Genomic DNA, 14,145 nt, shown 5'->3' with positions numbered 1-14,145 from the left:
TGTGTAACTATATCATTTGTGTGAATGATGGTATTAGCATTTGTTTTCAAACTGACAATATGGTGGATTTAAAGATCCCTAGCAATACAACAGATTTTGGCCATGTGTGCTTACCTGCCTGCTCACATCTGTCCTGGTCCCTCACTGCCTTCATCAAGACTTTTGCCCTGTGGTCCATGTTACAGAAGACACTGAAGGTTTATGCTCCCTGCAGCTTTGTGGGAGTCACACTGAGATTTGCCTGGGTCCCTCTCACTCATTCACTGTTAACAAGTGAATTGATGTGGTTTTTATTTACTAAAAAATAACATCAAATAAAGTTAAATTAATTCAGAGAAGCTAAAATAGTATGCTACATTTAACTAAATAGACTTTAAATATGTAAAGCTGATGTACCCTGGCCGGTGTTGCTAAGTGATTAGAGCGTCAGCCCAAGTACCAAGAATTAAACAGTTCTGTTTATAGTGGTATAACAAATTTTAATTCAAAATAGACACTCTGAAAACAACAGGTAAAAAAAAAAAAATAAACTTCAACAAGCTCTTTTTGAATTTACAACAGAGTACACCAATAATCACAGACCAGTTTCACAATTGCCCCCAAAATGCACATTATAGCAATTACATGCAAGTATTATATTTAAAACCCATATAGTAACATTATCTTATTTTCCAGAGACTGTCAGATCCTCTGAATACATTGGAAAGGTCCCTCTGCTGTGTGTCACCAGCAATAAATATGACTTAAGGTCCAACCTGGTTGGTCTCCGTTACTGGTTCTGGTGCTTTAAGTTCTTTTATACTGTTATGTGAAAAGAAAAAGAAAAAAAACAACACCCCAAGGTTTAACTGTCCAAAGAACAGTAACACAATGGAGTTCATTCCCTATACCCATCCCATTAGTCAGACATTGGGCTATGGAACACCCATTTCCCTAGTATGAATACGCTGACTTCTAGGAAACTGTCAAAAATTAATGGCCCAACCATGGAACTTAGCTCTTGGTCTACTGATTTCCCCTTGTCCCTGAAAACTTATATTTCAGTATCCACACTCAGGGGTAAAAATTTTATTCCTGAGTAACATGGTCCTTCCCTTTCACTGGTTTATGAACAGTTAGATTAGTAGGAGAGTGTGTGTGTATTTTCAATGTTTATTCTAAAGGCACTAAAGATTTATTGTCTTACCTTTGAATGGAAATATGACTTATCACCATATCAAAAAGAGGGGAGAAGTCTACACTGAAAAGAATTACTTTATTTGTAATAGAACTCTTATGAGCTAAAATACCAGACTTCAGGTTCAGTATATTTTTTTAACAAACAAAAACATTTGGTTTTCTATGAGTTATAATCAAAAATGGCTAAGACAAACCTTAAAAAAGGTAAATGAAAACTATAATCTAATAAGCAAATATCTTACAAAAATAAATCAGCATAGTGAATGCCATGCACCCTTAGCAGCTGCACACATCACAAAGGTCTGGGCTCACTTCTCTACACATTTACGGCATCATTTGCAGCTATGTGTAAAGCTGAGAGAGATCAAAGTTTTAATTTGCAGTTAACTAATAATCTGAAATAAGCTGAAATTTCCTTAAATGAAAAAACAAACAAATGTAGATTTCAGTTCTTATCATATGATCCTGACACTACTGGAAAAACCAGGTGTGCACAAAATACCGAAAGATTTAATTTACACAACAGAAGAAAAAAAACTAAAAATTGTGACAAAATCCAACTGCAGAGAATTATAACTTTAAAAGAACTATCACTTCTTCATACGAAGTCTTGCTGAGCACCTGAAATACATCTAAAGAGCAGCATAAAGACCACTGAAATTGATTAGTTCAACATACAGTGAAGAAAATAACATTTTTAAAATCTCAATTAAAAAAACTAATTTCCCAATTTTTTACAAGTTTTGTGGTTCATACTCAAAGTTCAATCTATGTTTAACATTTTTAAGTTCAGACATATCAAAGCCTAAAAGGACAGAAGGCTTTTGACTTTTTATTGCTTTCATGCAAATATATCTTCTTTTCCCAAAAAATGAAGCCACATCAATTTTCCACACCCACAAAAGTGAGGACAGCAGCTCTACTTCCTTTTTACTAGGATATGGTCTCTTGTGGAAATAATCTTTAAGAAACTGCTTTTTTTCTTCATAAGAACGGTCTTCATATTTTTTGGGATTTAATGCTAAAATCTGAAGAGCGTCATCATTAACAACAAGTGGTCCCTCCGTCCTGCTTTCATTCCTTTGTCTTTTAAGAGGAACGACACTGATTACCTTCTCTGGAGCTGGGGGCACATCGGTGTTTATGGCCAGAGGTCGTTGCTCCCCTTCCTGCTGGTCTTCTGCCCCAAAGTGGCCATCAGGCAGCTTTCTCTTTACTGAAAAGCTGGAGTCGTGCAGCACCTCACCATTGACTACAAGCAGCTCGCTGTTCTCAATGAAATTCGGCTGGACTTGCAGGTCTGAGCTGCTGTCCTTTGGAGCACTTCTGCAGCGTAGGAGGTGGATGGCAATGGCAGCCAGGGTCATGTTTCCAGTGTAAACCCCACAGCAGTGAATGCACTTGAAAGCTGGAGATTTCAAAATTGTGTGGACTGTTGGCGTGATGTGGTGCCTGTCCTTCAAATGGAGCTCATAGGCCTCAGTTGTCGCAAAGGTGCCAAAGCAAAAGGGGCAGGTCAATACCTGTTTGCTGGGTGCACCCTCCATCTGAGGCCTCACTTTAATATACACCGGCACGAGTGACTTGGAGTGTATCCCAGCCAGTATTGCCAAGTAGACTTCCCGCTCCCCCAACTCTTCCTTTGGCAACATGGTAATGAAATCAAGATGGGGAAACAGCAGGTTGCCATTGGCATCAATATCCAGTTGGAAACCTTTGTTACGGTAATCCACAGGTACCTTCTTCTTCCCCAGGTGCATGGTCCTACTGTGCTCTGAAAGATCTTTAATGTCATGGAAAGTACGTGGGCAGAACAGGCACCCCAGGCCATGCCTCAATAGGTGATGCATGAGCTCCTCCTCCGATATTAAGCATTTACAAGAGAGACACCGAACTGTCTTCTCTCGCATCCACTTTAAAAATGGTGCACATGCAGCCAGTTTTTCTGGCTCCAGTTTTTCAGCAGATTTGGACTCACCGTGCTTATGAGCCACTTCCATATGGACCTGGTAGACATTGGAAGGGAAGAGCTCATTGCAAACTGGACATGTTTTCCATTGCTTCGCCTGTTTGAGCACTGGGCTCACCTCTGCCACAGAGGAAGAGGGCTGAATGAACACATTCGGAGCTGCATTCACCACCACTGGGGGAGAGGGCATGCCAGCCATGGGACTGGCCATCTGTGCGGCTGTGCCAGACGGTAGGAGCTGGATAGGCACCTGGGGTGGGGCGACACCTGCAACGCCTCCAGGTGGCACAGGCAAAGTGACAGATACTGGAGCAAGTGTATACGTGGGAATCCCATTCACCTGCTTTCCTGTAGGTATCAGCTGCCTAAGAATGGAGCCTGATGTCAGGAAAGTTGTGTTTTGTGAAGCACCAGGTCTAACTGGCTGATTGGCAGGGAGAATGTTGGTATTCACAGACTGATTAAGGTGCACGACCCCAGGCCTCACTGGCTGGCTCACAGGAAGAACTCCTGACATGACTGGCTGGCTGAGATGAAGCACACCAGAATTCACAACCGGGTTCCCAGGGAGAATGCTTGACGAGACTGTTTGGTTGGGAGAAAGGAGCCCTGGTGGAACCACCTGGCCTGCAGGGAGAACACGCAGGGGGACCGTCTGACCAGGAGGGAGCGCCCGTGGTGGAACTGTCAGCCCAGTGGGGAGAACCCCTGACGGAGCTGTCTGGCCAATGGGGAGAACCCCAGATTGGACCATCTGGCCAGCAGGGAGAACCCCAGAAGTTGCTGTCTGTCCTGAAGGGATAACCCCAGCCGGGGTCATTTGGCCTGCAGGAAGGACACCTGATGGGACAGTCCGATTTACAGAAATCACCCCTGGAGAGACTGCTTGAAGAACCCCAGGGGTGACAGAGGGACTGACAGGAAGGACAGTGGACCCAACAGGTCTGTTTACTGAGAGAACCCCAGAACCAACTGGTCGGTTTACAGGCCCAACAGGCTGGTTAAGGGGTAAAACCCCTGGGCAGATGGTCTGGTTTATGGGGAGGATACCTGTTCCAGCAGACTTACTGACAGGTCTAACTGGCTGACTCAAGGGCAACACAGGAGGATTTGCTGACTGATGTAGTGGGACTCCGTGAGAAAGGAAGACAGGCTGTGGCCCTGAGGGTGGCACAGCGAGGCTGCTCTGGCCCCCAGGCAGGGGACTGGAGACGAGAGTCACATGGGACTGGGCAGTGGCAGGCGGAGAATGAGTGAGGCTTCCAGAAGCACCTGAGGCCACAGTCACTGGCTGGACTGAGCCCTGAACTGGCTGGACAGCAGCCTGGCTTTGACTATTTGGCGACAAGGCAAGGTGAAAACAAGATGTGGCAGGGACACCCGGAGTGCTGCTGCTCGGTGGTATGGTCATGTGTGCAGCTGGTTTGGGAGCAATATGCATTTGCTTCAAAAGTCCAGTCTTCCTAATATGTTCTGAAATCACGGACCTAAGCTTATTCTCCAAATCCCTGTGTATATCCGACGTCAAAATATGATACATTAATGCATCCTGACTGCTAGCATTGGCGTTGCACTTTTTACAGTAATACTTGTCAGAGGGTGGCATCTTCTCTGTAGAAGGGGGATCATCAGTTTTGGATTGCTCAACCATTTCCTCAGTTCGTAGACCAAAGTACGAGTTAATTAAGTAGTGAAAATGGGCTACCAGCACATGCTTCTTCATGCTGTAGTACAAAGTGTTTGAAAAGTTACATTTTAAACATGTAAAACTGATGACATCACTCCTGGGCGACTTAGTCTCACCTAAGATGTTCACTGTGTAACTCTGCACTTTCCGAACAGGTGCATGGAACATTTTGAAGTGCCTTCCCACCACTTTGGGCTGAGAGGTAAATACACAGTTTGGGCAAGGGATCACCAGCTCTTGATCAATTTCATCTTCGTGGTAACGATGCAAATGATTTTTTAATGAAGTAAGCAGTTTTGTAGAGTATTTACAGAGGCTACAACAGTATGGCTTTGTTCGATATCTCTGTTAAAAGAAAAAGTCCAGCATCATTTAATAAAGCTATTATATGTGAGATACACCTATAGTTCACAAGTATATGACTTTTTTGTTTTAACATGCTAGATAACTTAACACTATCACCCCTCAAAAAACAATGTTTTTAAATATGTATGTATATATATATGTTTATATATATTTTTATTGATTTTTAGAGAGGAAGGGAGAGAGAAAGATAGAAACATCAATGATGAGAGAGAATCATTGATCAGCTGCTAACTGCACACCCCGTACCAAGGATCAAGCCCGCAACCTGGGCATGTGCCCTGACCGTGAATCAAACCAGTGACCTCCTGGTTCATAGGTTGACACTCAACCGCTGAGCCATACCAGCTGGGCAAGAACAATGTGTTTTAAGCCAGGGCAAGATTTTTCTTAAAGGGCCAAAGAGTAAATATTTTAGGCTTTGTGGGCCACCCAAGAGCTTCAGTGGCAACCACTCAGTGCTGCTTGGTAAGACAAAAGCACCCACGGCTGGGGCGGGGAGTGGGGGAGGGCTAGAAGGGGGTTAATGGGGGGAAAGAAGGGGACATATGCAATACTTTCAACAATAAAGATTTAATTTAAAAATATACCTCAAAGGGGGAAAAAAAGCACCCATAGGTGACATGAATATCCATGAGCATGGCTTTGTGCCATTAAAACTACAGACACTCATTCAAATTTCATATCATTTTCATATCACAAAACAATATTCTTTTCATTTTTTTCTCCTTAAACATTTAAAAATTTAACAACTATTCTTAGCTCATAGTTCATACAAACATATGACGTGACTAGTTTCCAAACCATCCACTAAAACCACAGATCTCATTACTTAGTGCTTATACTTTGAATTAACTGCTTCATCCTATTTCTCCAATGTTGTTTTTATTCCAAATTCTAAAACCTCTGCAACTTATCTACAAATAACCTAACTTGCAAATTATGAAACCCATCATTACTATCTTTTATTTCCCGTTTCTATTCTTAGGGAAGGTAAGAGCCACACTGACAGTGCTTAGCAAGTATAAGTAAACTATGTAACAAACAGTAAATAAAGAGGGACTATGCCAAAATCACCACAAATAACCATAAGGTAAGTTTCAAGCCACAGAATATATTGCTGACAATTTGGAATTTCTCTTTAAGGCACACGAGGGGTTATTCAACAAGCTCAGGGCATAAGAACAGACACTTGAACCACCCTGGCCAACAGAGGAGTGCAATGCAATAAACTGTTGGTCTGTGATGATGTAAGAGCACTGCACCCTCTGGTCTCAAGAGTCTCTAGACCAGCGGTTCTCAACCTGTGGGTCGCGACCCCTTTGGGGGTCGAACGACCCTTTCACAGGGGTCGCCTAAGACCATCGGAAAACACATATATAATTACATATTGTTTTTGTGATTAATCACTATGCTTTAATTATGTTCAATTTGTAACAATGAAAATACATCCTGCATATCAAATATTTACATTACGATTCATAACAGTAGCAAAATTACAGTTATGAAGTAGCAACGAAAATAATTTTATGGTTGGGGTCACCACAACATGAGGAACTGTATTAAAGGGTCGTGGCATTAGGAAGGTTGAGAACCACTGCTCTTGACCCTGGAGCTGTGAACCACAGAACACCCGGCTCTCGTTCCACAAAGGAGGGTGAGACCTGAACAGACTGAATGCTTCATCAAGGTCCCACCATGGGCTGTGCAGATATTGTCCCATGTGGGGACACTGATCCTTGCTACACAGTGGCCACAGTTCAGACCTACCCTTCCCAGATCTGCTCTTATGATCAGTCTTTCTCATACCACACAGTACCCCCATTCTGTGACTATCTCTCTCCTACTCATGTGCTTGGTCCTCTTGGGTCACAGGTTAGAGAAATCACCGAACACATTCAACAACATTTTGCTACTTCTCTGCAATTAGCAAAACCCCAGATTCTGGCATTTCTGGCAGGATCTATAATAAACCCAGGGCTGAAAACCCCATATATCTGAAATCTGGGAATACTTTACAACTGATGGTTCTGTGCTAAACAGTTTAAGTGGAGTATGACTTTGGTTTTATTAAGGGTTCATTAAAAAGGGTGTCATATATTCAATGAAATACTGTATTGAAAAACAAGATATTCAGCAAAAATTACACTTAATGAGTCAACAAAACTCATTAACAATTGTACGTTATTATCTATTAATGTGGAATAGATCTCTGGGTTGGGAGAAAATGTCTTAACTGTGACACCAGAAATATTCGTAAAAGGAAAAAATAATAAACTAGACTTCATCGAAGTAAGCAAGCTTCTGCTCTTTGAAAGAAACTGTTTTAAAAAACGAAAAGAGAAACCATAGGCTGGGAGAGTATTTGCAAGCCACCTCCTCCCCATTCATTCATTAGTAACCCCAGTACAAGTGACAACCCTCTAAAGTGAACTGACCCTTACCCTCAACTTTTGAGAAAACATGAAAATCAAATATAAAAATACATACCACTTTCTTTCCAGAAGGTTCCCAGAGAGAAATATCTCCCCATGATGTATTATAAAAGTACTTCTCTCCTGGATCAAAGTCTTTAAGGTCCTTTCAAAATGGAAGAAAAAGAGAAAAATCATGCAATTTCAGCAGATAAAGAAATATTTCATTAGAAACTGATGGGATTACTTGGCACCTAAGAAATCTACTTAGGAAAGTGAAGTGAAAATGCAGACCCTGAGCAAACTGTGACAGAGCCATTAAGTATATAAAACCCAAGGATTAGGCCAGTGATGGCGAACCTTTTGAGCTCAGCATGTCAGCATTTTGAAAAACCCTAACTTAACTCTGGTGCCGTGTCATATATAGAAATTTCTTGATATTTGCAACCATAGTAAAACAAAGATTTATATTTTTGATATTTATTTTATATATTTAAATGCCATTTAACAAAGAAAAATCAACCAAAAAAATGAGTTTGCGTGTCATCTCTGACACGTGTGTCATAGGTTCGCCATCACTGGATTAGGCTGAAATAATACAAGTTAAAATTATAGCTTCATAAGAAATAAACATATTTCCCACAAATAATTTAAAACACACACACACACACACACACACACCAGCACACACCACCTCCCATCAGTGGTGAGTACTTTGGGGAAGAATTTCAGGGTGCTGAGAGTATAAAGTGGGAGCTTCGAGTGTGTGTGTATCAAGAGCACAGGTGTCGGCCACAAGGAGGGTGGACCATGTAGACCAGGGTGTGTCGAACATGGCAGCAGGGGAGGAGACGGAAGGAGATGGTGTCACTGAGAACCTAGCAACCAGATTTTTTTAAGTTTTTTAAAAATATATATATATATTATTGATTTTTTACAGAGAGAAGGGAGAGGGATAGAGAGTTAGAAACATCCATGAGAGAGAAACATCCATCAGCTGCCTCCTGCACACCTCCTACTAGGGATGTGCCCGCAACCAAGGTACATGCCCTTGACCGGAATCGAACGTAGAACTCTTCAGTCCACAGGCCGATGCTCTAGCCACTGAGCCAAACTGGTCAGGGCCTAGCAACCAGATTTGATGGGAGTCCAGACGGAATCCTGGTTCAAACAAACCAAGTGTAAAAAATTTGGGGGAAAACTGGAGAAATCTGAATATAAACTGGGTAATAGGTAAGACAAACAATTATTTAATGACACAGAAAGATGAAAGTCACAGAAAAAAGCAAAGTAATAAAAAAGCATGGTGAATATGAGCTTAAATTGGTAAAGACTACACACATACACAGAGAAGGCTAAACAATCTCTGAACGGTAGAAACGTGGCATTTAAAATTCTATTTTCTAAAAAAATAATTTCCTGTATTTTCTCTTTCACAGTTGATATCACTGTCCTTATAATAATCAAAGGTCATTTAATCCTCACCTGAGGATATTTTTTAAATTGATTTTTTAGAGAGGAAGGGAAATATATATATATATATACACATCCATGTGAGAGAGAAACATCAATCGGTTGCCTCCTGTACACATCCCAATCAATCAAACCAGCAATTTTTTGGTGTACGGGACAATGCTCCAACCAACTGAGCCACCTGGCTAGGAGCAAATGTCTTTTTAATATATTACCAAATATTAGTTAAGCCAGAGAAAGAGTCTATATAATAAATTGGCAATATGCAAATTGACCGTCATGCCCTCACACAAGATGGCTACCCCCATGTGGTCAAAGATGGCTGCCACAAGATGGCCAGCAGGGGAGGGCAGTTGTGGGGGCCCAGGCCTGCAGGGGAGGGCAGTTGTGGGGGACTAGGCCTGCAGGGGAGGGCAGTTAGGAGGAACCAGGCCTGCAGGGGAGGGCAGTTGTGGGGGCCCAGGCCTGCAGGGGAGGGCAGTTGGGGGCATTTGGGCTGGCAGGAGAGCAGTTAGGCATCGATCAAGCTCGCAGGGGAGTGGTTAGGGGGTGATCAGGCTGGCAGGCAGGCGAGTGGTTGGGAGCCAGCAGTCCCGGAATGTGAGAGAGATGTCCAACTACCGGACTGGAGAGGGTGCAGACTGAACTGAGGGGGGACCCCCCCCCATGCACAAATTTCCTTCATTGGGCCTCTAGTAATTAATATAACTGCTGTATTGAATATATCTATGCTAACACATTGCTTACCAAGTCAATTCAGAACTACAGAAAAGTACACATTATTACAAGTATTTAAGTTGGAAATAATATATTCTGAGGTTTGTAACATAGAAATAAGATACATGACAACAGCACCAAGGTTGGAAGGGGAGGAAAAGCACACTGCTGTAAGGTTCTTACATCACATGTGAAGCAAATAGTATTATATTAGAAAGGCAAATGAAAGCACAGAGCTATTGAATCAATAATGGAGATGAAAATGGAATTATAAAAAATATTCAATCCAAAAGAAAGCAGAAAAGGAAAAAAAGGAACAAAGAACAGAGAGACAAGTAAAAACAAATAGCAAGATGGGAGATTTGAACCCAACCTTACTGATAATTACATTAAGTAGCAGGGGCTGTTAAACCATTTCTGTAATGGAGCAGATAATATGAAATCTTTGTCAGCTATACAGTCTCTGACACAAGCACTCAATCTACCATTTGCACAAAAATAGCCTGAGACACTATAGAAATACTGACAAGCACGGCTATTTCCCACAAAGTTTACTTACAACACAGCCAAATTTGGCTCATATTTGGGGCCATAGTTTGCCTACCCTAGTTTGAAACACTCAAATTAAGAGACACAGACTGTCACACTGAGTATAAAAACAAGATCCAACCCTATACTATCTACTAAAATCTCACTTTAAATAATAAAGGCATAGACAGAATAAAAGTAAAAAGATTTAAAAAGGTATATCATGCCACCATTAATCAAAAAAGGCTGAAGGAACTACAATGATATCAAACAAAGCAGATTTTAGCACGGGAAAAAGAATGTTAACAAGGCATGTGCCCTAGCCAGTTTGGCTCAGTGGATAGAGCGTCAGCCTGTGGACTGAAGGGTCCTGAGTTTGATTCTGGTCAAGGACACGTGCCTGGGTTGCGGGCCTGATCCCCAGTGGGGGCTGTGCAGGAGGCAACCGATCAATGAATCACTCTCATCATTGATGTTTCTATCTCTTTCTCCCTCTCCCTTCCTCTCTGAAATCAATTAAAACAAACAAACATGGATAGAAAGTCATTTCATGATGATAGTGGGGTCTATTCTTCAAAAGAACCCAACAATCCTAAATGTGTATGCACTTTAAAGAGTTTTAAAGTACATGAAGCAAAACTGATTGACCTAAAAAGAGAAAAAATTAAATCCATAATTACAGCTGGAGACTTCATCACTGCTCTCTCAATAACTGATAGAACAAGCCCACAAAATCAGAAAGGACAGAGTTCGACTGCTCACTATGACGTGCACTGACCACCAGGGGGTGGTGAGGAACATGGCAGGCATCAGAGATGCACTGCAACCTCTGGCTGGTTACCTCGGGGTGGGGGTGACGGGGACAGAGGTACGGTAAGAAGACTGAATGCCATTAACAACTTCACAAAATGACATTTATAGAACTCTCCACCAACAAGATGCACACACATTCTTTTCAAATACACATGATACATTTCCAAAGATAGGTCTCATGCTGAGCTATAAAATAAATCTCAATATATTTAAAAGGACTGAAATTATAATTATAAAGTACAATCTCTGATCAGAGCAAAATTAAATAAATCTGTAACAAAAGATATCTAGCCCAGCTAGTGTGGCTCAGTGGTTGAGCATCAACCCATGAACCAGGAGATCATAGTTCGATTCCAGGTCAGGCACATGCCCAAGTTGAGGGTTCAATCTCCAGTAGAGGGCATGTAGGAGGCAGCCAATTAATGATTCTCTGTCATCATTTATGTTTCTATCCCTCTGTCCCTCTTCCTTCCTCTCTCTGAAATCAATAAAAACGTATTTTTAAAAAATGGTATCTAGAGAAAATCCAAAATTTCTAGAAATTAAACACATTTCGAAATAATCCATGGATCAAAGAAGAAATCACAAGGGAAATTAGAAAATATTTTAAACTGAATGAAAATGGAAACAATGAATCAGATGTATAGGATGGAGCTAAAACAGAGCTTCAGGAGAATTTGTGACACTACTTAAGAAAATGAACTAAATAAACAAGAATGATCTAAACTGCCACCTTAAGAAATCAAATTTTAAAACTTCATAAATAAACCCTAAACAGAAAAATCCTATATAATAAAAGCCTAATATGCAAATTGTCCCTTCAGGTGGTCATTCAACTGCTCACTATGATGTGCGCTGACCACTAGGGGGTGGCGCGGAACATGGCAGGCGTCAGAGATGCGCTACAACCTCTCACAGATTACCTGGGGGTGGAGGTGACGGGGACGAAGATACGGTAAGAATGCAGGTTGTCTACCGAGCTCGCTCTCACTCCCCCTGCTACCCTTCCCTGGGACGCCAGGGCTCAGGTGGCAGAAGCCCGTGAGGAGCCTGCATCACACCCGTGAGGCATCTTCTGGGTGAGCTGGGCCAAGCTGCTAGGACTGCAGGGGCCGGTTGGGCTCCCCATGAGTTTGCGCAGGAGCCAGTCTGCGAGGCCAGCTGGGAGAGAGCATGCTGCCCGCCTGGCTTCAGTGTGGCACCACTGGGTGGCCCAGAGGCCCACGCTGTGCCCTGGCCCGCAGCGTCCTACCGCGCTCACTGCATCTCTGAATGGGGACTCAGGCGAAGGGGGGCGTGCGGGGGCCCAGGGGCCCAGGTGCTGCCTAGGACCCAGAGGTCAGCTGGGACCTGCCCTTCCACGCCAGACGCTCGCACTTTGATTGCTGGCCAGGCCTAGGGACCACACCCATGCACAAATTTCGTGCACCGGGCCTCTAGTGGAAAACATAAAAAGCATAAATAAATAGAACAGAAAACAGACAATAAAAATCAAGGAAACCAAAACCTGTTTCTTTGAAAAGATCAGTAAAATTGATATACTTCTGTTCAGATTGAACAAGAAAAAAAAGAAAAGACTCGAATTACCAATATCAAAATAAAAGAGGGAACATCACTAAGACTCCTATAAGTAAGGAAATAACATAACAACTTTATGCCAATAAAGTTGCAATGAACAAATTCTTAATAGAACATAAACTACCAAAGTTCACTCAAGCAAAACAACCTGGTAGCCTGAGATCTAGGGAAGAAACTGAATTCATAGTTAAAAACCATCCTACGAAGAAAACTCCAACTCTAGATGAGATACTACAGAAAATGAAAACTTCAGGACATACACTTCATAAACATAGATATAAAAATCCTTACCCAAAATTTTGCAAACCACTCCAATATGTGAAAAGGACCAAGTGGAATTTTTTTTTTAAATATATATTTTATTGATTTTTTACAGAGTGGAAGGGAGAGGGATAGAGAGTTAGAAACATCAATGAGAGAGAAGCATCGATCAGCTGCCTCCTGCACACTCCCCACTGGGGATGTGCCTGCAACCAAGGTACATGCCTTTGACCAGAATCGAACCTTCAGTCCCCAGGTCGACGCTCTATCCAGTGAGCCAAACTGGCTAGGGCAGGACCAAGTGGAATTTATCTCAGGGATATGATTGGCTTAAGCGGTGTTTTTTTAATTAAAAAAATATATATATAACTCACCATATTAGAGTAAAAAAGAGAAAAAAAATATCTTAATAGATGCAGAAAAATCACTTGACCAAATTCAATATGCAGTCATAATTTTTGCTTTCAACAAAGAATAAGGAACTTCCTCCCCGGAAAAAGGGATCTACAAAAGAGCCCAGCTAACCATCACACTGTATCATGCATGAGAAACTGAAACCCTCACACACTGTTAACAGAGTACACAATCACACAATTGGTTTGGATAAAGAACTAGCTGCTTCCTAAAAACTAAATATACAATCTTATACTTCCACATCTAGATAATTTTCCCAGAGAAATCAAGACATCTCCACAAAAATATTTTCATAAGAATATTCATCGCCCTGGCCTAGCTGGTTTGGCTCAGTTGGCCCTTGGACTGAAGGGTCTCAGGTTCAATTCCAGTCATGGGCATGTACTTCGGTTGCACGTTCAATCCCCAGCCCTGGTCAGAATGCATGCAGGAGGCAACCAATCGATGTAATGTGGTTTCTCTCGTATTGACGTTTCTCTCTCTCTGTCTCTCCCTCTCCCTTTAACTCTCTCTCTAAAAAAAAAAAAAAAATCAATGGAAAAATATCAAAAATATCCTAGAGTGAGGATTGAAAAATAATAAATTTAAAAATATATATATTCAGCCCTAACCGGTTTGGCTTGGTGGATAGAGCGTCAGCCTGCAGACTCAGGGGTCCCGGGTTCGATTCCGGTCAAGGGCATGTACCTTGGTTGCGGGCACATCCCCAGTGGGGATTGTGCGGGAGGCTGCTGATCCGTGTTTCTCTC

The 14,145-nt window shown here is 42.0% G+C and overlaps 1 protein-coding gene across 2 annotated transcripts in view; it reads right to left on the bottom strand.

Annotated features, from left to right (window-relative positions):
- Window positions 1-458: 458 nt before the first annotated feature.
- ADNP2 (ADNP homeobox 2) overlaps window positions 459-14,145 on the bottom strand; it is a 25,013-nt gene continuing 11,326 nt past the window's right edge. For both annotated transcript variants that reach the window (XM_014535936.1, XM_014535934.1), the window contains exons 3-4: window positions 7,689-7,778; window positions 459-5,180 (exon numbers count right to left, since the gene is read on the bottom strand). In XM_014535936.1, the coding sequence (XP_014391422.1) occupies window positions 1,914-5,180; window positions 7,689-7,778 (3,357 nt within the window). In that variant the 3' untranslated portion in view covers window positions 459-1,913. The remainder of the gene's footprint in view (window positions 5,181-7,688; window positions 7,779-14,145) is intronic.

This window comes from Myotis brandtii, unplaced genomic scaffold (assembly GCF_000412655.1).
Source record: "Myotis brandtii unplaced genomic scaffold, ASM41265v1 scaffold154, whole genome shotgun sequence".
NCBI lineage: Eukaryota > Metazoa > Chordata > Mammalia > Chiroptera > Vespertilionidae > Myotis > Myotis brandtii.
The sequence above is the reverse complement of the archived record's forward strand: the minus strand, read 5'-3'. Positions and strand labels throughout refer to the sequence as shown.